The sequence below is a fragment of the Primulina tabacum genome, unplaced genomic scaffold (genome assembly GCF_025594145.1).
Source record: "Primulina tabacum isolate GXHZ01 unplaced genomic scaffold, ASM2559414v2 Contig65, whole genome shotgun sequence".
NCBI lineage: Eukaryota > Viridiplantae > Streptophyta > Magnoliopsida > Lamiales > Gesneriaceae > Primulina > Primulina tabacum.
This window is the reverse complement of record NW_027459728.1, coordinates 262,354-285,804: the sequence shown is the minus strand read 5'-3', so window position 1 is coordinate 285,804 and position 23,451 is coordinate 262,354. Positions and strand designations below refer to the sequence as shown.

The following is a 23,451-nucleotide window of genomic DNA, read 5'->3' as shown; positions in this document are numbered from 1 at the left end:
CAAGCCTCTTCCTATTCCCGAGTGGAAGTGGGAGAACGTTACCATGGACTTCGTGAACGGCTTGCCGAAGTCAGTCAGAGGATCAAATGCTATCTGGGTGATTGTTGATCGTCTTACCAAATCAGCGCACTTCTTGCCTATTAAGACGACTTTCACCATGATTCAGTACACAAAGTTGTATATCCGGGAGATAGTCAGACTTCATGGTATTCCAGTTTCTATCGTATCTGACAGAGACCCCAGATACACTTCCTCATTTTGGAAGAGTTTGCATTCGACTATGGGTACGAAGTTGTTGTTTAGCACAGCTTTCCACCCTCAGACAGATGGGCAGTCAAAGCGAGTTATTCAGATTTTGGAAGATCTTCTCCGTGCTTGTGTTATGGATTTCTCTGGGAGTTGGGAGTCGAACTTGCCATTAGTAGAGTTCACCTATAACAACAGGTTCCAATCGTCTATAGGTATGGCTCCATTTGAAGCACTGTATGGTCGTAAGTGCAGATCGCCTGTTCATTGGGATGAAGTAGGGGAAAGATCAGAGTTGGGTCCGGAGATCATTCAGCAGGCTGCCGATGTAGTAGTCAAGATCCGCGATAGGATGCGGACTGCTCAGAGTCGACATAAGAGTTATGCAAATCAGAGGAGGAGAGATTTAGAGTTTTCCGTGGGCGACCATGTCTTTGTGATGATAGCACCTATGAAGGGTGTCATGCGATTTGGGAAGAAAGGGAAGCTCAGTCCGAGATTCATTGGACCATTTGAGATCCTCGACAGAGTTGGGACGCTAGCTTATCGTGTTGTTCTTCTGTCGAATCTGGCCGGAGTACACAATGTGTTCCACGTCTCTATGCTGAGGAAGTATATGGCGAATCCTTCGAATGTCTTGAATTTCGAGCCGTTGCAGCTTACTCCGAACATGTCCTATGAAGAAAGACCAGTTCAGATCTTAGACAGACAGGAAAAGAAGTTTCGGAACAAGCTGGTTAAGCGAGTGAAAGTCAAATGGCTTAATCATTCAGAGGAGGAAGCTACGTGGGAGTCTGAGCCAGAGGTGAGGAGTCGGTACCCTGAGTTATTCGGTAAGTTTTAATTTCGAGGACGAAATTTCTTTTAAAGGGGGGAGAGTTGTAGAACCCGTAAATCAGACTACGTATAAGCCATGCATAATTTCTAGTATTTAAATTTAATATGATTTTTATGCATGAGGATTTAAATTATTTTCTTTAAATTTAATTATTTTATGCAGTAGTTTAGTTATTATCTTTTCAGTTATTTAAGTGAGACCAGACTGGAGTTGGAGTATTGAGATAAAATTTAATATTAAGAAAACATTCCCAGAATTTATTTTAGATAAATAATAAGTTAATTTAATGTAAAAGAATGTTTAAGGAACTATTTAAGTAATTTAAATGTTTAGCCATGCATGCAAGATAATGTTATTCCATAATTAATTTCTTAATTCACTAAAATATTTAATGAGTAGATAAAACACTAAAGATTTAAAATACAATATTTAAGAAATATTTTCCCCTCCATTTTATTCAAATTTTCGGCCATTTCACTTTTAAAGATTTAATTAATTGCCAACTCTCCATTTTGATATTTTTCTTTAATCCTTTCATGTCATAGATAATCCTCTCATTTTAAATCCCCATTAATTAATATTTAAACAATATTCCTACCATGTTCATCTAGCCATATTCCATCCCCATTTAATTAAATAAAATCGGCCCCCTCCCTCATTTCTAGATTCAAAATATTTGACAACCCTTTTTCCTCGATTCTTTCCTTATCCGTTTTCTTGGTAGATAATTTCCTCACCATTTAATACTTAAATAATTAAGAAATATTTTACCCATTTTTAAAAGCTAGAATTCGGTCCCCATTATCAATTCAAAGATTTGCTTTGACACCTCAACATTTGATATCATTCTTCATTCTTTTCTTGGGAAATAAATCCCCCACCTTTTAATCACCAAGTAATTAATTAATTAAGCAATTCCCTATCCTATTTTGAATGATAGGAAAATCGGCCATGCACTCCTAAATATCCCTCAAAAATCTTTTGATATCATTCTATTTCCTTATCTCACCAACTCACAAGTATAGCAAGATTCATTCTCCCTTTTTCTTGCAATCTTCCCATTTAATTCCTAGACTCTTCTCCCTCCTTTCACCGAAATTCAGAGCATATTTCAGAGTAAAAGATTGAGAGAAACTGTGAGAAATAAGAGAGAAAAATCGAGTAGAAATAAGAAAGTGTAGAGCACTCCGTCTCCGCCGCGCCGCGTTGTTGTTTCGTTTGTTTTTCTTTCAAAACAAACCAAGGCATGTTTATATTTCCCTTTACTCTTCAATCAAGCCATATTAATATTTTAAAACATCATACTCATGATTTATTTAAGCAAAAAACCGAAATTTTTTCAAGTCATTTTCGAAAATTGTGTGCAGAATTTTTCGGGTTCCTTGTGCTCCTCACGGGTTCGGCTGTTTTGATGGTTGAAGGTGGTTGGCTCGACCCTAGGCTCCCAAGGCTGCACCTAGACACGTACTAGGGTGTGTCAAGACCATGTTGGTCCATTAGTTCAAGCCCCATGCACGTTGGAAATCAGAAATGACAGCAACTCTTCCATAGTGCTCGAATTTTTCAGTTTGCTGTCAAGGGTGATGTTTCTGATCTTGGCTGCCCTAGGGGCTATAGCCATGGTTAGAACATCTCCTTGTTATGTCTAAGACGAGACCAAATTGGCCTTTCAAGACTTGGTCCATGGCTACATCGGTTTTTCAATATAAAACAAGACAAGCACCCCCCCTTCGACCCCTTTTTCAATTTCTGCATGTGTACTCTCGGTTTTGGTGGTTTGGGGTGGACCTTGGTTGGCCTCTGGCCCTTAGCCCTGGTTCACACCATACCCCTTGATGTCTAGATCATGTCATGGTCAATCAAATGGTCACTGGAATGGTCCATGACAGCAAACGAAGCAACTCTCCCCACGCGCGCAGATTCGCCTCTCGGGTGGGAGTTTCGGGTGATCCATGGTATTGCTTGGATTGTGGCTGGCCTAGCCTTAGGATGTTGGGAAGAGGCTCTGGTCGGTGGTTCAAGCCCCAATGGCCATTAGCCTCGCAAACAACGCAAAGGAACGCAAGCGCTGCTGCTGTATTTTTGTGACAGCAAGTTGTGCTTCGGTTCAGAGGCTCGTTTGAGTTCATGATTGACTTTTAGCATATGGCCTTGGACTGGACAGTACCTCATTGAGTTAGGAAGGTCATGTTTTTGGCCGTTTGTGATTTGGTCAAGTTTAGAGGTCGTACGAGAATTTACAGTGCAATGTGCCAAAGTGACTCTCGAAAGAGCGTTTCATGTTTTTGGCCTCCAATCACCAAATTTCGAGTACTGTAATTTTAGGGGCATTATTTCATCATTTTAGGTGTATTTTAATCATGACTAAACGATGGTTCGGTGTTGGTTCGGGTTGGTACAGAGTCATGATTAAATACTAAGTCGTTGGGCGTAATTGTCTCGTTTTTGGGCTCAATTACGAAGCGTTGGTCAAGTTAGGTTAATTGCATTTTTCTCATGTTAGTATTAGGTCGCAGCGAGCATGGGAATAATCCAACCCATTTGGTAAAATAATACAGGATATTTAATTATGTCATTTAATTATAGTACGTGCAAAAATATAAAAGTTTATTTTTGAGATATATGCGATATTGCTTGTGGCCACCTCACTTCATGGGATAGCAGCTTATCATGGGATTATTACTTCATCCGGTGGTCCCTGACCGGTTCAGTTCATGTTCATGTATTGGTAGATCTCTACCGCCCAGTATACTGTGGTTTAGTCTGATCACACGATTCAGTTCAGTTCAGTTCAGGGGCCACTTGCGTAGAACATATTCTCAACAGAAAATTATTATATGCTATTTCATGACAGGGCTCTATCGAGCAACATTTCACTTATGATTTTCAGTTCAGTTATGCACTTATTATAATTACTCATGACATGATATTTTTACGTTACGCCAGACTCATGATATTTTTACCATGCATGCAATTTTATTATTAATACTTGTTATTTATGATATATGCATGCAGAGTCTTTAGACTCACTAGACTTGATTGTTGTAGGTACTGATGAGGACGGGACTGAGGGCGGGGACCAGTAAGCCATCTTGGGTCGGCAGTAGTAGGGACCCGAGGACCTCATTTTCAGCACTTACTATTTTTATTTCAAACTCAGCATTTTTATTTTGTTGAATTATTTTAAGTTGTTATTTTGAAAACATTGTTTACTTCCGCTGCTATTTCGACATTTAAAATTTTATTTCGCTGTTACATTAAACCTTAAAACTTTTATTCAATTTATTTTATGAATGAAGCAAGTTATTTACCTTTAAAAAGAAAATTTCAAATTTTTCCGCAAATTTTCAAGTACGAAATTCGGGCCTCTACACTAATACATGTCTTGGGCCAATTCATACTAATAAACATATATATATATATATATATATATATATTTTAATTTAAAAATATTGGTATGATTCAATGGACTATCTAGCCTCTTCATATACACGACTCTGCTATGTATGAACCAATAAACCAGTGGTTAAACGACGGTTCACGTTTTTTTTTTAAACTGCTTGTAATTCAAAATAGATACCAACGTTTTGCATATAGGTAGCTGTATACCACGTGCATTTTTTCAATTGTAAAAGAAAGTCATAGCAAAGGGTCAAGAGATTTTGATTATTAGAACATGGATTTTGAATAGTCTACAAATGGTTGTGAAATCAATATATTTTGGCGTTTTTAAAAAAGATGTATAAATTAATTTCAATATATCTATGCTATATGTAAAAGCTGAGATCCATTTACATAACTAACTTTTGGTGAAATTATTTTGATATTTCTAATTTCCCCTTTAATACAATATTTTTAGTTAATTTAACATTTCATTCATGCAAATTTTGTTTAGAAATAATAATTAAAAGAAAATTGGTTCAAAAAGTAAAAAAAAAATTGTTGTATAATGTAGAGAAAATTTGAAATTATTAAAATTAATCCATATTCCTATAAAAAATATTTATATAAAATACTTTTAAATTTATCACCAAAAAATCTACCGACGGTCCTCTAAAATCTCGAAATGAGCAGTAACGAAGCTCGAGCTCACCCGGTTCGCATCAAACAAGGGTTCTGAAAATGGCGGGAAAAGCATAAAACCCTACACCCAGGCGACGTCGATGCAAACATAGACGGTTTTCTTACACTCTCTGCATTTCAAATGGGAATTAAGGTAACTATTTGGGCCTAATTCTATTCCTACTGATTTTTGTGCTCCGGGTGTTTAAAAAGTGCTTTTTTCTGTCAATATCTAGGGTTTAACGAAGCTGTTGGCGGACAATGCTCCCAAGGCATTGAAAGAGCAGAAATTCGAGAGCTATTTTGGCCGAAAAATCGCCATTGATGCCAGCATGAGCATCTACCAATTCCTTGTCAGTGAACTTTCCTTTTGTGTGAAATTGTGCCCGCGCATGCTTGTTGACACAATTAAAATTACTTTATGTTCCAAAATGTGTTTTTGTTTGACACGAGCCCAAAAAGTCGGTCTTTGTATTGGTTTGCACCTATAATAAGCTTATGAGATGCATCGAGACATAGGTGTTTGTCTTCAGAAGAAGTGTAAGAACTTCGTGAATTTGAAACAATTTGGTTATTTCACTAATGATGAACTAGAGATTCATAAATGCCTTTGAAAGGAGTTGATTTTACATCTATGAGTTCAATAGAACAGAGTGTTTGAATTCATTGTGTTAAATTAAAGAAGAAAATGAAAGTATGCACAGTACATCACTTTGTATTTGTATGTATAATTACAGTTACGTGAGTATTACCTAATTAACTTGCTAACTATTCAAGTAACTAATTGTCAATAATTATAAAATATAAAACTCCCCCTCAAGGTGGACGACAAAGATATTTGATGGTCATCTTGGATAATAAGGGTAACTAATGCAGCAGACAGCCACGGTTTTGTGAACACATCAGTAAGTTGTAATTGAGAACGAACAGGCAAAAGCTTGACCATCGATGGTTGTAGCTTTTAATAGCTCTCTGATACCATAAAAGCTAATAACCGTGAAAGAATTGATACGGAAGACATAACTATTTTATTGAATGCTTCAAAGTTAATCATATAACTAATGTTTCAGAATATATAATAAACTCCTACAACTGAAAGATAAGATCAATCTAATTTTAAAATAAAAAGAAGAGATATACCAAACCATTTATCCTGACAAAACTTATCAACAATGTGCAATAATGAATTAGATTTAAGAGCTCTAAAATGCGGTTGAGGCCATTAATCGAAGAAACAAAGAGCAAGACTTGTATTTACAAAGAGAGCTTTTTTTACATCAACCAACATGTTTCTGAAGTCAAGCATCAACAATCATTTCCCGGTCGTAAAGTTGTCCATTGTGATCAGGAACTCATCGGTCATATCTAGTCTAATAATTACTTTGTTGAAATCTAAGACTCAACGAACCAGTGTTTCGAAGACAATTCTGAATGTCTTGAATTCTAGTACTTTGTATTGCTAATGTAGTGAAGGTCTAAAGAGATACAATGATACTTCACAAAGGAGAAGATTATGTTAGTAGAGTTGGATTTTTTACTTGTAGAGAATTTTGGTATAAGAATCAAGAATGAACACAACTAGGGATGTAATCGAGCCGAGCCGAGCCGAATTCTTGAGTTGAGCTTGACTCGTTTATAATCTAGCTGAGCTCGAGTTTTATTTAATGTATATATTAATGGCTCACGAGCTTATTCACGCTTTCATCGAGCCTAAAGAGCTTAATAAATATGAATAATAAATTTATATCTATATTGAATTTATTAAAAAGTAAATTATATATTTAGAGAAAAATATAACATTCTTATTAAAATTTGTAAATGTATTGCAAAATCAATAAATCAAATATCAAAATTATTATTTATTCACGTAAGAGATGACTCATTCACTTACCAACGAATATGTCCACGAGCTAACGAGCTGAATATTGTAAAACTTGAGCTTAGTTCGTTTATCTTAACGGGCCTCATTAAACGAGCTTTTATTGAATCGAGCTTCGAATAGCTCACAAACGGTTTGGTTCATTTACATCCCAATCACAACAAAGTTTTTAGGTGGTTCGGCTGAGGTAATGCCTACATTCGTTTACAAGTTACAATCTATCGAGAATTATATCTGAGCTCTAGAAAAATAGATCACTCTTGTATTTTCTCAATATAACAAGTGGAAACACTAGATTATTTTTCTCTCTTCTTGATAACCAAGTTCTCGATTCCTTTGGAAAGTCCATCTCTTCTGGATGATCAATCTTCCTTTTATACTTGATCTACTTGAAGTAATCTAGAAGTGTTGATCTGCATCGTTCATTTATCAATTGCATTCCAAATCCAGGCCAAGAGAAGTTATCATTCCAGTTAGTTAGTTTCCCATACTAAATTGTCAATCGTCTTTGTCTGAATTGAAGGCACTTTCGTTCACAAATCTCCACATTGTCTCCATTCAAATTCACATAGTGGTGACTCCACTAGCCTTCCTTCAGGCCCTACATCACTAGCCACATTTTTTAGGTCCACACAATGATTGAACTTTGCACTTAGTTGTACTCTGGCACACATATCCGCAGGGTTATGATCTGTACTGATTTTGCTAACAAATATGGTTCCAGTTTCTTCACTTCTCTCAGAAAATGTAGTTTGCATCAATGTGTTTGGATCTTTCTTGGAACAATTGATGCTTGACTAAATGAATTGCACTTCGATTATCGCAGAACATTGTCACAACTTGCTGTCCGAATCCAAGTTCAACCATAAAGCCTCTCATCCACATAGTTTCTTTGATGGATTCTGTCGCATAGTTATTTGGGGCGCAAGGCACACTAAAGCGCTAGGGTGCCTTGGGCCTGAGGCACGAGGCTCAAAGCGAAGCGAACGCTTTATCGAAATAAAATTCATTTGACACAAATTTTAAAATTCAACATATATAAAGTATTTTATAATATTTAAATTAAATATTTTTCACAAAGATAACAAATAATATAAATAAAAATTTATTAATAAATAATGTAGCATAAATCATAATAAAAAACAAACTTCAATCATTTAAAATTCATTAGTAAGTCTTAAGTACATCATAGTATATTAAGGAAAAACTTAAAAAATCTAAATCATCAAATTTATCTTTATCTTCTCCAACTTTATCATCATCATTTTCTCCAGAAGCTAAAGCTCCAGATTTGTATTCTTCTGATTCCTCATCATTTTCAACAAAATCAATTTCTTCCTCCTCTTTTTTATTATAACGATGGATAGTGGATTTTCTTTTATACGTATTTAACGTACTCGTACCAGCCTCTGCTTCTTTTGTAGAGGATGGACATCGAGATCTAAAATTATAGACATCTTCATCAACCCCAGAAGCTCATCCAATTCACCCCAAGTCAAACTATCATCATCAAACACGAGATCATTTTCGTCATCACTATTATTATTTAGTCCCCGATCAACCATTCATTTCTATCATCTATATCAGCCAAATAAATAGGATCAATCGTATCACACATATCATATCGGCGCTTCAAAGCCCTATTATACTTGATATAAACAAAACGTTCATTTTTTATTGCTCCAATCTATTTCTTCTTTTAGAATGAAGTTGCACATATTTGATACAAATTAATATTAGCTTTAAAATAATAAATTTATTTAATTTTTCATTAACTACTAATACTTAGTACTCACATGTTCAAACATACACCAATTTCGTCACAAGCAGATGAACTAAAAGTAAGTCCGAGAACTTTCACGGCATATACTTGCAATTCGGTTTTCGAACACCCATAAGCCAACCACAATTCTGCTAGTAATTTCGAAATAAAATAAAAAATTGAACATTAAAACTATTACATGTCAATTATTATATAATAATAAAAATAAAAATATTGATTAACAGATGTTTTTTGTTTCTTTGTCTAACTGCTATAGGTATTCCAAAAAGTCTTTCAGCCTTTATGTACTTTCACATATCCTAGCGATACATTTATACAAATTCGTTACAACTTCAATGTCATTTTCTATATTAGAATCTGAATATAAGAACTCCGGGTTTAAGAAATGCCCAGTAGCATGTAAAGGTCGATGGAGTTGTATCGTCCACCTATAATCAATTATATCAAAAATATCTTTATATTTATCCTCTTTGTGATCAAATCAGGCAGCAATAACTTCTTTAGCCATGATCAATTATATCAAAAATATCTTTATATTTATCCTCTTTGTGGTCAAATCAGACAACAATAACTTCTTTAGCCAGATCCATTGCCTCATAAATATAGCCCATTGGAGGTTTTTTTTCCCATCAACCAATCGAAGAATTTTCACCACTAGACCACCCACTTTAACCGCATAAACGACCGTCTTCCAAAATGAAGGCATTGATATATTCTCTGTTGTCCAATTACCTATGCCTCATTTTCAAATTTACTAGTGGTCCATTTCTCAGATTTAAACATTTTTTTCAAACTCGCCTTGTGCTTATGAAACCGCCTCAAAGTCTAAAAAACAGTTGCAAAACGAGTTTTTCCAGCGTTAACCATATCTTTCTATCTCGTGAATATGTCATGTTTAAAACTTGGGGTCTGTTATCTTTATATCCATTAACCATCATTGCTCTTTCATATACCTTCTTCAAGTGGGGAAGTTTAACGAAACCTTTAAGCATCAAATCTAAACAATGAGCAGCGCATGGAGACCAATATAAGTGAGGATAATGTGTTTCCAAATGACTCATGTTCATTAAAATTTAAATACAATATAAAAATTACACATCGGAAGTTAGAACTAATTTAAATAGTATAATAATTTTATAAAAAGTGATATAACTAATATCAAAATTTAAAAATTAAAACCATACCAACTAAAACATTTTGCGTTTGCACCATCAGTAACAATTTGAACCACATTCTTTGCCCTTTGTTGCACATATTTGTCGAACAAATCAAACAATTTCGGACCCGTGTGATAATAGCTCGACCCATCCACTGATTCTATAAACACAGTCCCTCTAGGACCATTTAACAAAAAGTTGATCAATGTCCTATTTTTTCTATCGGTCCACCCATCTGCCATCAAAGTGCATCCATATTTAAAATGGTCATCTGTGTATTCTTTCAATATCAATTTTGTATATTCTAACTTCTTTTTTAAACATATCAACTTCATGATAGGTAGGGGGCTTCATTCTACAACCAAATTGTCCAACAACTTCAATAAATGGGTTAAAACTATCATAATTCATGGCATTAAATGGAATACCTGCATCGTACATCCATCTAGCCCCTCAGTTTTTTCTTATTTTCATCATACAACTTCGCTGTCTTTGCATCTTTTTTTTCCTTGCGGTACTGTCTCATCAGCATCTTCTCAGAAATATATATCTATTGGACAAGCTTGTTGTTTTGCAACTTCATCAAAGTGAGGGATCACATCCATTTGATTTTTCAGTTATTTCTTTTTTGTCATATAAGAACTGATTTCTTCTTTAACGTGCTCTGGACAATTTGAGTAAGTTTTCGTATTTCTATTGCCTCCAACAAGATGTTGCTTATGTCGATAAATCCCACCATTAATTATTTTCCCACAAAAATTGCACTTCACTCTATTGGTATTTTTTGGATCTCCTAATGTTGCATAATTCCATACTGGATTTTTCCGAAGGGCTTGTGATTCAGAATTTGACATTTTTATCGGCAATAACATGCTATATTCTGGAATTCTGCTATAAATTGCTGAAATGCAAAATTAAAATTATAAATACAAATTATAAAATATAATTATATTGTTGAAATACATTATATTAATGAATCCAATCATCCGGGAAGCAACGAAAGTTGATATTGGTGGCTGATGTTATGATTTTTGATGACGCACACTAGCACAGTTTTTTAATCATTTCATGTGGCTATAAATTTACCTTAATTGGAATTTGGAACGTTCGGCAGCAGCCAGCAGAGAGAGACCGAGAGGCGCGGACCAGAATTTGACTTAAGAGCTAGGCGTGGCTAGGCGACCTGGTTGCGAACCCCAAAGCGCAGCAGGTGGATGAAGCACACGCTTCAGTGCGCTTCGCCTGTGATTTTCTGAGCGATCGCTATGCGCTTCAGCCCAATTTTTTTTTTAAATTCTGTCCATAGTTGTAAAAAGCGCGAGGCACAAAAAAGCGCTCAAGTGTCTTTGGGCTTCAAGCGCAAAGCGAAGCACACGTTTTACGGAAAAAAGCGCAATAAACAAAATATTATAAAAAAATCAAAACAAAATAAAAAGTCTTTCAAAATGTGATAGATGAAATATCAAATGTTATTATAATCGTCATCTTCATCTTCCAAATCTATGTCATCAGCCCCAACACTTGATTTGCATCCATCGGTATCTTTTTCTTCTTCTTCTTCAGTTTCATAATCAATGTTGATCTCTTCTTCATCCACAAGACTAGTTCGGGCTGAAGATTGCTTTCTTTTTGTTGAAGTGGATGATGATGCTCCTTTTGAAGTAGATGCATTTCGAGATCATTCTCTTTATCACTGTTATCCAACTTTCCCGACAACCATTCGTTACTATCATCTATTCTGACAAATAAATACATCTATTTCTGACAAAGAAATAGAATCAATCTTATCTTGCACGACATATCTTTGCCTCAACGCTCTGTTGTATTTGACATATACCAAATCATTCAATCGTTGTTGACAACCTATTTCTTTTTTTAGAATGTAGCTGCCAAAAATTAGAAAGTAAGAAGTTAGATTCATACTGCATAATTTAAAATTTAATATGTATAAAAAAACTTTAAACTTACATGTTCAAATACACTCCAATTACGTTCACAACCTGAAGAAGAGCATGTGAGGAACAAAATCTTCATTGCAAATGTTTTTATTCAGGTGTTGATGCACCATAAGTAAGACTACCAATCAGCTTCAAAGTTGAAACACAAAAAATATAAGATTAAATTTTTTATCATTCAAAGTTTGTATCTATAGATTCTATACTATAAGTAATGCTTAAGAAATAAATTAATATTACACTAAGTATTATTTACCTGGTGATTTTGAAGCTCTTTGTCTGATAGCCGTGGGTAAACCAAAAAGTCCTGCTTTTTCGTATTTATCCAATTGATTTGTGATCTTATCTTGTAAATCTTTACCTCGCACCAATCTAGCTATGCATTTGTACAGACCCTCCAACACTTCATCATTTTCTGTCACAATTTGAGTAAAAAAAGTCAGGATTTAAGAAATATCCAGTCGCATGCAAAGGATGATGGAGTTGAATGTTCCATCTTTTTTCAATGATTTCAAAAATACCACGATAGTTCTCTTCATTATTATTAAATGATGCAGCGATAGCTTATTTGACTCTGTCCATCGCCTCATAGATGTAACCCATTGGGGACCTTTTTTCACCGTCTATTAGCCGCGATACTTTCAGCAATGGGCCACCAACTTTTAATGCAAAAACTATAGTTTTCCAAAAAGAAGACATCAATATCACTTCTGCAACACGTTTTCCAGCCGCCTCTCTAGAATATCGACTTTTTGCCCACTTTTCAGATGTAAACATCTTTCTCAGATTCGCTTGTTGAGCTTGAAACAACTTTAAAGTCAAAAAAGCGGTTGCGAAACGAGTCTTTGCAGTTCTTACCATGTCTCTCTGTCGAGTAAACTCCCTCATCATGCTCAACAATTGTGGTCTATTGTAAATATAACCATTCACCATCAATGCCTGTTCATGCAATTTTTTGAGGTTAGGAATTTTGAATATTTTCTCAAGCATCAAATCTAAGCAATGAGCTGCACATGTAGTCCAATACAAGTGTGGAAAATTTTTTTCCAAAAGACGACCTGAAAAAATAAAATAAATTTATTTTAAAAATTAAAAAATCAAATTTTTAATTCAGTTTACAATTTAAAATATTACCTGCTCTAACATTGCAACTTGCATCATCTGTTACAACCTGAACCATATTCTGTTCTCCAATTCGATTCCCAAATAAAGAAAGCAACTCATACATCTTATCAGCAGTGTGACAATAACTTGAAGCATCCACCGATTCAACAAATATGCTTCCTTTAGTTCTACTTTTTTATCCGTCCACCCATCTGCCATGATTGTACAACCATATCTAACATGATCTTCTTCGTGGGATTTGAGAAGCAGGTTTGTATTTTTCAAGACCTTTTTCAAATATTTAACTCCTACTTCATGATATGATGGAGGTTTCATTCCCACTCTAAAAGTCCCAATTGCATCAAATACATGGTTGCAAAGAATCATATTTAACAACATTAAAAGGAATTCCGGCGTCATACATGCACGTAGCAAATTTCTGAACCACTTCTTCTCTTAATTTCTTCTTATTTCATTATATTGGCCTTTATTTTTCGCACGTCTCTGTCTGAAATTTTCTTCTACGTCTTTCACAAAATAAAGATCAATAGGCCCTGCTTGTTTACACCTTTTACCCTGCACCGTAGGGCCGGGACATTGGTCGTTTCCCTTTCCTTTTAGTTTGAATATCATCCTCATCTTCATCTTCTTCCTAATCAACAATATCATCTAAATGAGGAATATCATCCATTTGATTCTTCAAAACACTTTTTTTTGCATGAACTCTTTAATTTCTTCTTTGACATGCTCCGGACCCTTCGGACAAGCTTTCACATTTCTATTACCCCCAACTAAATGTAGCTTGTGCCGATAAATCCCACCATTTGTTATTTTACCACAAAACAACATACAATATTTGGGTTTTTAGGATCCGGAAGTGTTGCATAATTCCAAGCAATGTCCTTTCGATTTGATAGAAATGTTGTGTTTGACATGTTTAAATACTGAAATATAAATACAAATCACTTATTATGTTATTAAAAAAGACACAATTTAATTTTTTTTTTAGAAATTCTTAAAATTAGTGTTTACCAATTTTTGGGTAGCAAATGAGAAGGGAACACGGCGGCGGCGGCGGCGGCGGCGCAATAGCGGCGAGGCAGAAGGAGATTAGATGCAGAGGCAGAATATTAGATGTAGTGGCAAGGGGCAGAAAAGTAAACCGGACGTAGCGCAGAAATTTAAGTACCTAAATGGGCTGGGCTTTAATTTAAATGCTGGACTGGGGCTAAAGTACATTGGATTTGGTAGACTAAAAAAGAATTTGTGCGGCTTCTTGAAGCGCCCAAGCGATCGCCCCACTTGCAGCAACGAAGCGCACAGAAGTGCACGCTTAATCAACCTGATGCGCTTCGGATTGCCCCAAAGCGCATCAAGCTCGCCTCACCTCGCTTTGCGCTTGAGCGAGTGAGGCGAGCGCTTTTAACAACTATGATTTAGCCCAAGTCCAGATTTAGCCCAAGTCCAGCATCCAAATGTAAGCCCAGCCCATGTACATAATTAAAATCTCTATCGTTTAGTGCGTCTCTGCTTCTGCCCAAGTCCACTGTTTTGCATCTGTGCATGCGTCTCTTCTCTGCCTCTGCCTTGTCACCGCCGCCTTCGCTCTGCCGTGCCGCCGCCGTATCCTCTTCTCATTTGCTACCCAATTGGTAAACCGCTAAACCCTAATTTTAGGAATTTTTGTTTAAAATATAAGTTGTGTTTTTTTATTTTTAATAATATAATAGGTGATTTGTATTTATATTTCATTTCAGTATTTAAACATGTCAAACACAACAATTCCATCAAATCGAAAGGACATTGCTTGGAATTATGTAACACTTCCAGATCCTAAAAATCCAATATTGTATGTTGTTTTTGTGGTAAAATAACAAATGGTGGGATTTATCGGTACAAGCTACATTTAGTTGGGGGCAATAGAAATGTGAAAGTTTGTCCGAAGTATCCGGAGCATAGTTAAAGAAGAAATTAAAGAGTTCATGCAAAAAAAAGAGTGTTTGAAGAATCAAATGGATGATATTCCTCATTTAGATGATATTGTTGATTTGGAAGAAGATGAAGATGATGATGATATTCAAACTAAAAGGAAAGGGAAACGACCAATGTTCGGCCCTACGGTGCAAAGTAAAAGGTGTAAACAAGCAGGGCCTGTTGATCTTTATTTGTGAAAGATGTAGAAGAAATAGTCAGACAGAGACATGCAAAAAATAAAGGCCAATATGATGAAAATAAGAAGAAATTAAGAAAAGATGCGGTTCAAAAATTTGCTACGTGGATTTATGATGCCGGAATTCCTTTTATGTTGTTAAATACGATTCTTTGCAACCATGTATCAATGCTATTGGGACTTTTGGAGTGGGAATGAAACCTCCATCATATCATGAAGTAAGAGTTAAGTATTTGAAGAAGGAGTTGACAAATACAAACCTGCTTCTCAAATCCCACGAAGAAGATCATGTTAGATATGGTTGTATAATCATGGTAAAAGGGTGGACGGATAAAAAGAGTAGAGCTCTTATAAATTTTTTGGTAAATGGTCCTAAAGGAAACATATTTGTTGAATCGATGGATGCTTCAAGTTATTCTCACACTGCTGATAAGATATATGAGTTACTTTATCAATTTGTGAATCGAATTGGAGAACAGAATGTGGTTCAGGTTGTAACAGATAATGCAAGTTGCAATGTTAGAGCATGTAATATTTTAAATTGTAAATTGAATTAAAAATATGATTTTTTAATTTTTAAAGTAAATTTACTTTATTTTTTCAGGTCGTTTTTGGAAACAATTTTCCACACTTGTATTGGACTTCATTTGCAGCTCATTGCTTAGATTTGATGCTTGAGAAAATATTCAAAATTCCTAACCTCAAAAAATTGCATGAACGGGCATTGATGATGAATGGTTATATTTACAATAGACCACAACTGTTGAGCATGATGAGGGAGTTTACTTGACAGAGAGACATGGTAAGAACTGCAAAGACTCGTTTTACAACCGCTTTTTTGACTTTAAAGCGGTTTCAATCTCAACAAACAAATATGAGAAAGATGTTTACATCTAAAAAGTGGGCAAAAAATCGATATTCGAGTGAGGCGGCTGGAAAACGTGTTGCAGAAGTGATATTGATGCATTCTTTTTTTGGAAAACTACTGTTTTTGCATTAAAAGTTGGTGGCCCATTGCTGAAAGTATTGCGGCTTGTAGACGGTGGAAAAAGGTCTCCAATGGGTTACAATGGGTTACATCTATGAGGAATGGACATAGTCAAATAAGCTATCGATGCATCATTTAATAATAATGAGGAGAAATAACATGGTATTTTTGAAATCATCGAAAAAAGATGGAACATTCAACTCCATCATCCTTTGCATGCGGCTGGATATTTCTTAAATCCTGAGTTTTTTTTACTCAAATCTTGACATAAAAAAATGATGAAGTGTTGGAGGGTCTGTACAAATGCATAGCTAGATTGGTGCGAGGTGAAGATTTAAATGATAAGATCACAAATCAATTGGATAAATACGAAAAAACAGAAGGACTTTTTGGTTTACCCATGGCTATCAGACAAAGAGCTTCAAAATCACCAGGTAAATCATACTTAGTGCAATATTAATTTATTTCTTAAACATTACTTATAGCATATAATCTATAGATACAAACTTTGAATGATAAAAAATTTAATCTTCAGCTCGAACTAGTCTTGTGAATGAACAAGAAGATACCGATGGATACAAATCAAGTGATGTGGCTGATGACTTAGATTTGAAGGTTGAAGATGACGATTTTAAAGACATTTGATATTTCATTTATCACATTTTGATTTTTTTATAATACTTTGTTTATTGTCCTTTTTTCCGTAAAATGTGCGCTTCGCTTTGCGCTTGAAGCCCAAGACACTTGAGCGCTTTTTTGCGCCTCGCGCTTTTGACAACTATGGTTTAAAGTGTTACACCTGGGTGCGCCTTTCGCCTAGGCGCAGCCAGACGCACGCCTTTTATAACTATGTTTTGTAGTTGCTGTGTATTCTGCTTGTGTAGTTGATAAGGCTACTACCGATTGGAGCATAGCTTTCCAACTTACTACTGTTCCAAATGCACAGAAATTTATCCTGTGATTTATTTCCCGGTGTCTAAACTTCCCACATGTTCCGCATCTACATAGCCACTTATAGCATAAACTCCTTCGCATAAAGCTTTGAATTTTAGCCCGACATTCAAGGTTCTTCTTATGTGACGGATTATCTATTTATTGGCTTCCTAGTAGCCTTGAACAAACCATTGCGTACATATAATTCCTTAAGGCACTAGCATATGAGATCTTATTCATATATTCCAGCTCTTGTTTTGTTTTAGGAGCTTGTGCAAAGCTGAGAGTGTGAAATGAGACGCAAGAGGTCCTAGCACAAGCTTGCAGTTTGTCATGCCAAAGTGTCGCTTATACACAAGTACCTATTCTTTAGACCTTCAATCTCGCTTAATTTCCATTCCCAGAACCTTTTAGCAGCTCAGCTCCCAAATCTTTCATTTCAAAGTCTGCATTCAATTGAGCTTTGAGTTTTGTTATTTCCAAGATATCATAGTATGTCATCTACATATAGCAATAACACTCTAGATTGTTTTTATCTGTTCTTGTTAACTAAGCTCTCGATTCCTTTCGAAAGTCCATCTCTTCTCCATTATCAATCTTATTTTTACACTTGATCTGCTTGAAGTAATCTAGCAGCTTTGATCTGCACCGTTCATTTATCAACTGCTTGAAGTAATCCAGTTAGTTTCCCACACCATATCTATCACTTGACTTGTTTGAATTGAAGACACGTGCTTTCACTTTACTAATAAAAAATAATAGTTGCATTGTGGATGCTAACATATGCTTTACCAATGGATACTACCGATAAATATATTAAAGTTGGACGACTGTCTATTGTAGATTTGTAGTTCGTTGTATACAACGTTTTTGTCGTGCTATTGTGGAGGTTTTTGTAGAGCAGTACCTTAGATCACCTACCACCAACGATGTTTGCATCACTATTGTATATTGGTAAAAAAATGTGGTTTCCGTGAAATATTGGCAAGCATCGATTGCATGCATTGGGCATGAAAGAATTGTTCCACAACTTTGGTAGGACAACATGCAGATTGTAGTGGATCTCTAATATCTAATTATGATATATGGATATGACTTGCATATTCTAGTATTTCAAGGTAAGAAGCTTAATGTTTTGGAAGTATCCAATTTGTTTTCTAATATCACACAAGGTATTTCTCCTTATACACAATATTTTATTAAAGGAAAAGAATATATGTTATATACTTAGTTATTGTAAATATCCCAAATCAATCTCCAATAATTATTTTAAAAGTGATATCTGATTATAATATTTGGATATGATTTGCATATTCTAGTATTTCAGGGTAAGAAACTTAATGTTTTTGATATGAATCTGGCCGGGCATGACGTGCTTAATCTTGCGATTCGAAGCTTCAAAGAATTCGGCATGCATAGCAATGAATTTGGAAGATATTTCAATGTTATTCAAGTGCTAATTATGAAGAGGAAGGCAAATCAAGGCCAGGGACCCGAGAGCCCCCGCGCTAGGGCGGCCGAATTATTGTGCCCCAGCGCGAGCCGCGCTAGGGCGGCCAAATTATACCGCCCCAGCGCCATTAGTTCTGTCCGAAGTGCAGGATTCTAGAAGAGTCCGCGCTAGGGCGGCCAAACTTGACCGCCCCAGCGCACCGTCTGCGAGAATATTATTTTGTTACCTTGTTTAGAGTCCAACTTAGTTAGGTAACTAGATTTTTGATATCTTTCTGATTTTGTAACAATATATGGACGAAAATTATGGATTGTAAGAACAATTAGAATTATTCTTGAGCTTAATCATATTGATAGAGTTTTCTCTCAATTTCAAAGCTTGCCTTTGTATACACCTTCGTGTGTTTCTCAAAACAAACTTATCAAAGTTTATTACTTTGTGGCGTTTGTCGATTGTTCTTCACTCGGATTGTCAAAGACGAGTTCTTTGAAGTTTCGCTTGAATTTCGATTGTTTATCCTTCGTTAATATTTGTTGCTAAATTCTTCGTGATTTAGAGGTGAATATTACACACTTACTTGTTCAAAAAGATCGGGACAACACAACCGTTTCTTTATTTCATCGAATCGAGGGCGTGACTCCGTTTTGAGCGCGTTTGCTTTTCGTGGTTCGAAGGATCGCATCAGTTTTGGAGGCATCCCATATGTTTTCTATTATCACACAAGTTATTTATCCTCACCCGCATTATTTTTACTGGAGGAAAAAATATAATATATATGATAACTTAGTGATTGTATATATCCCAATGGACAATTTATGATTCTCGTGGTCTGAAAAAAATTATTTTGCAATGGAACAAGAATGTGTGGAAAAACATAGAACGCACATTTGGAATTCTGTCACAATTCGCAATTGTGGCATCTTGGAAAGTACTTGGTAGAAAAATCATTTACTCATAATGACTCCATAAAGTATAATGTACAATATGATTAGCGAGAATGAACGTGACCTTGATGCGCCTATTGAACATGTTATGGAAGATGGAAGCGCTAGCTGTGGGTGTGGAATTGTTTGAAGATGAAAATATGAAATTTAAAGAATTCTTCGTTCATTATAGACAAATGAACGATAAAGTGGTGCACGTTACTCTAAGAAATGCATTAATTGATCATTTATGAGATGAATGTAGTAATTTAAATAAGTAAATTGAAATTATGTTTGTAAATTTGGCTTAAATTACTTTTTTTAAGTTTTGTTATCGATTCTGAAATATATTTGTGTGGCATGTAATTTACTATAATATTTAATTAATACAAAGTTAATCAATTATTTAAATAAATTAAGTTTCACTCGAGGAGCCTGGATTTGTTTAATGTGATTTTAGATGGACTATTATTTTAAATCGGTTGAAGGGCATCGTGTAGACCTTATGCTTGGGGAGGTGAGACAAATATTACATTTCTCAATAAATTTAGTCTTGAAAATTACCTTTAATCTCTGGTGGGGGACTGCCATCTTCCGTGCCAGTTCTATCTTTTTAGATATCTGAGTTTGTAATCGTTAGATTCTGATATTTGTGTCTATGAAATACATTAATTGATCATTTATGAGATGAATGTAGTAATTTAAATAAATAAATCAATATTTTATTTGTAAATTTGACTTAAATTATTTTTTCAAGTTTTGTTATCGATTCTGAAATAAATTTGTATGGCATTTAATTTATTATAATATTAATTAATACGAAGTTAATCAATTATTTAAATAAATCAAGTTTCACTTTTGAAGAGCCTGGATTTGTTTAGTGTGGTTTTAGATGGACTAGTATTTTTAATCGGTTGGAGGGCATTGTGTTGACCTTATGCTTGGGGAGGTGAGACAAATATTACATTTCTCAATAAATTTAGTCTTGTAAATAAATTACCTTTAATCTCTGGTGGGGGACTGCCATCTTCCCTGGCAGTTCTATTTATGTAGATATGTGAGTTTGTAATAGTTAGATTCTGATATTTGTGTCTTAAATATTGTTGTGATGAATGGGATTTCTGTGAGTTGGATATTTATAGCCCCTTTTAATTGCAGATTGTTGTAGGCAGAACCGGTACTGAAATGCTTACTAACGAAGCTGGTGAAGTTACAAGGTATACGATTTCCATCACAAGTTGATTTTTTTAATGAGAACCAGGCAATTATCATATGTCCCTAGTTCATGAATAATACCTTGATCGATTGAGGTCAATGATTATGACTTATAAATAGGGCCATTCTGGAAAAATGGTGGTTGAGGTGTTCTGTTGAGGAAGAACCGTTATAGAAGAAGGTTATCGTGAGCAAATACGAGTTACATGATATTTGTTGGGACACAAGTTTAGCAAGATATGGTACATTTATAAGTCCTTGGAAGTTTATTTTGAGAATGTATCCGGCTTTTCACCAGTTTGTGAGGGCAATGGCTAGAGGGGGTAATAAGGTCAGGTTGTGGAAGGAAAGGTGGTGGGGGGATTTTTCTTTTAAGAATCTTCATCCCATTTTGTTTCAGCTATTGTCGGTTCATAATAAACCCATTTCTCATTTTACCCAGATGGAGGATTTTTCCTCTTCTTCTTTACCTTGGGAGTTGGGACTTGCATTTGTGAAGAGATTTGAGGGATGCGGAAGTGGATGAGTTGAGCTCTTTGTTAGGATCTTTAGAGAGGGTCAAATTGGTTGAGGGGTTGATGATATTAGGGTTTTAGACGAGGATCTTTCTATGAGTCTTTCTTTCCGATCAATGGGTTTCATTTATTTCCTTTCTTTCATATCATTTTGGAAGTTCCAATCCCACCAAAGGTTCAAGTCTTCTTGTGGATTGCGGTGCTGGGTAAGTTGTTTACTTGTGAGATGATGAAAAAGAAGTGGCCTTCGTGTGCTCTGTGTTCGGATTGGTGTGTGCCATGTCAGAATGAGAAGTCTCAGGATCATCTACTTATTCATTGTTCTCTCACGAATAGTCTTTGGTTTAGAGCTTTGGAGGAGATGAGTTTGGTTTGGGTAGCTCCAAGTTTTTTGCACGAGCTATTTGTGACTGATATTGAACGTGATCTTGATAGAAGGGATATAATTTTTTGGGTAGTAATATTTCATTATATTTGTTGGTCAGTATGAGTAGAGCGAAATAGTCGGATTTTTGAAATTTTAGAAGAGTCGATTGAAGATTGTTGAAACAAGATTAAGATTCGGGCATCCAGCTAGATTGAGAAGCATGTAGAGTTTAAGAACTTTTTGGGTTTAGACTTGATGAGAAATGGGAGTCATATATGTTGTTGATTTGAGCGGGGCTTGTCTTTTTTATTTCTTTCTATGCGGTTCACTTATTTGTTATCTGTAATTATTGTTTCCAGTTAATGAATATGATATAGTTTCCTAAAAAAAATGATTTAAGATTTGACTCTTACCATCATGTTATTTTGGTTTTATGATTGATTGGTGCTATTTTAGTCATTTGCAAGGGATGTTTTCGAGGACTATCCGACTTTTGGAAGCTGGAATAAAGCCAGTGTAATTATTATTTATTCAGTTCTCCATGCTTCTGATTTCTTTGTGCTTATTTCACTTACTCATCTAACTCTGTCTTTCCCTATTATCTTAGCTATGTATTTGATGGAATGCCCCCTGATTTGAAGAAAAAAGAGCTTGCAAAACGGTATTTGTTGTTGTCATCGCTGTTCATTATTTTCCGACTTTCTGTTACTAAACTCAGTTTAACAACTAATCGATATTTTGAATTGTGAACACAGTTATACAAAGAGAGAGGACGCAACTGAAGGCTTAAATGTTGCTCTAGAGGTTGAATTATAGTGGTTTTACAAGCTCAATTCTCCCTTCAAATATTATATCTGCTTTGTCTGTCCAGTCCATATGACATAAATGTTGTCTTCCTTACATACAACCGCTGTTACCGTCATTGCAGACTGGAAATATGGAGGAAATAGAAAAATTCAGTAAAAGAACAGTTAAGGTGAGCTTGTACAATGTTTCTGATTCTGTTTAAGTTGTTCCTTTAAGTTGCCAATCTTCTCTAAAGTGGTTTTGACTTCTTGACATTATGTCATTGTTAAATAAATGTTATGGTCAATATTTTCTATGAAAAATTTCAAATAAACAGCTTGTTGCAAAATAGAAAAAATGGATGGGTCAAAGCAAAAGTAGAAATGAAAATGTTTGTTGAGATTCTCTTGATAAAAGTGCTCTCTAGATACTAGCTAACTCAGGCACTCAGCTGTAAAGTGTCATCTTGACGTGAAATTAAAAGTTGGTCAATTTAAACCTTTTTTCATAAACTGAGATTTTGCTCCACTCAGGGAGATATCATTTTTTCCGTTCAAACTAAATAGAAAAACCTTCATGAACAAAATTTCTGGAAATCTAAGTATTTTAGATCTGACTCGGTATAAAAACTTGTCAGTTCATTGCAAAGCAAGGGGTTCGAGTACTTATGTGGATGGTGACAATCATGGCCATTTTTAGTTGGTTTAAGAATTATTCTTGACACAAACACTGAAATTCAACTCCTCCAGCATGTATTGCGAGTCTTTAAAATTGTATTAGTCAAAAGCTTGTCATTGCATATGTTGCATTTTGTTTTTTTCCTTTTGGTTGCAACAATAATTTAAAATTTTTAAGCTCCATATTGGAAGCAACGTGGGACATTTATTTTTTAGTTACGCAGGTAACAAAGCAACACAATGACGACTGCAAAAAGCTTCTTAGACTTATGGGAGTGCCTGTCATTGAGGTGATGCTCTATGAATTTGAATTTTTTTTCATTTCACTCTTCCAATTCATTTATATCTTTGTTGTGTATTTTGTCTTGGTATATCTTCATGACCTTCCTCTTTTGGAGAC

General features: G+C 35.2%; 1 protein-coding gene across 2 annotated transcripts in view; it reads left to right on the top strand.

Moving 5' to 3' along the window:
- Positions 1 to 5,116: 5,116 nt before the first annotated feature.
- The window catches only part of LOC142534090 (flap endonuclease 1), a 30,757-nt gene continuing 12,422 nt past the window's right edge, over positions 5,117 to 23,451 (top strand). For both annotated transcript variants that reach the window (XM_075640996.1, XM_075640995.1), the window contains exons 1-8: positions 5,117 to 5,300; positions 5,383 to 5,499; positions 20,650 to 20,708; positions 22,045 to 22,104; positions 22,196 to 22,249; positions 22,344 to 22,392; positions 22,517 to 22,564; positions 23,276 to 23,341. In XM_075640996.1, the coding sequence (XP_075497111.1) occupies positions 5,289 to 5,300; positions 5,383 to 5,499; positions 20,650 to 20,708; positions 22,045 to 22,104; positions 22,196 to 22,249; positions 22,344 to 22,392; positions 22,517 to 22,564; positions 23,276 to 23,341 (465 nt within the window). In that variant the 5' untranslated portion in view covers positions 5,117 to 5,288. The remainder of the gene's footprint in view (positions 5,301 to 5,382; positions 5,500 to 20,649; positions 20,709 to 22,044; positions 22,105 to 22,195; positions 22,250 to 22,343; positions 22,393 to 22,516; positions 22,565 to 23,275; positions 23,342 to 23,451) is intronic.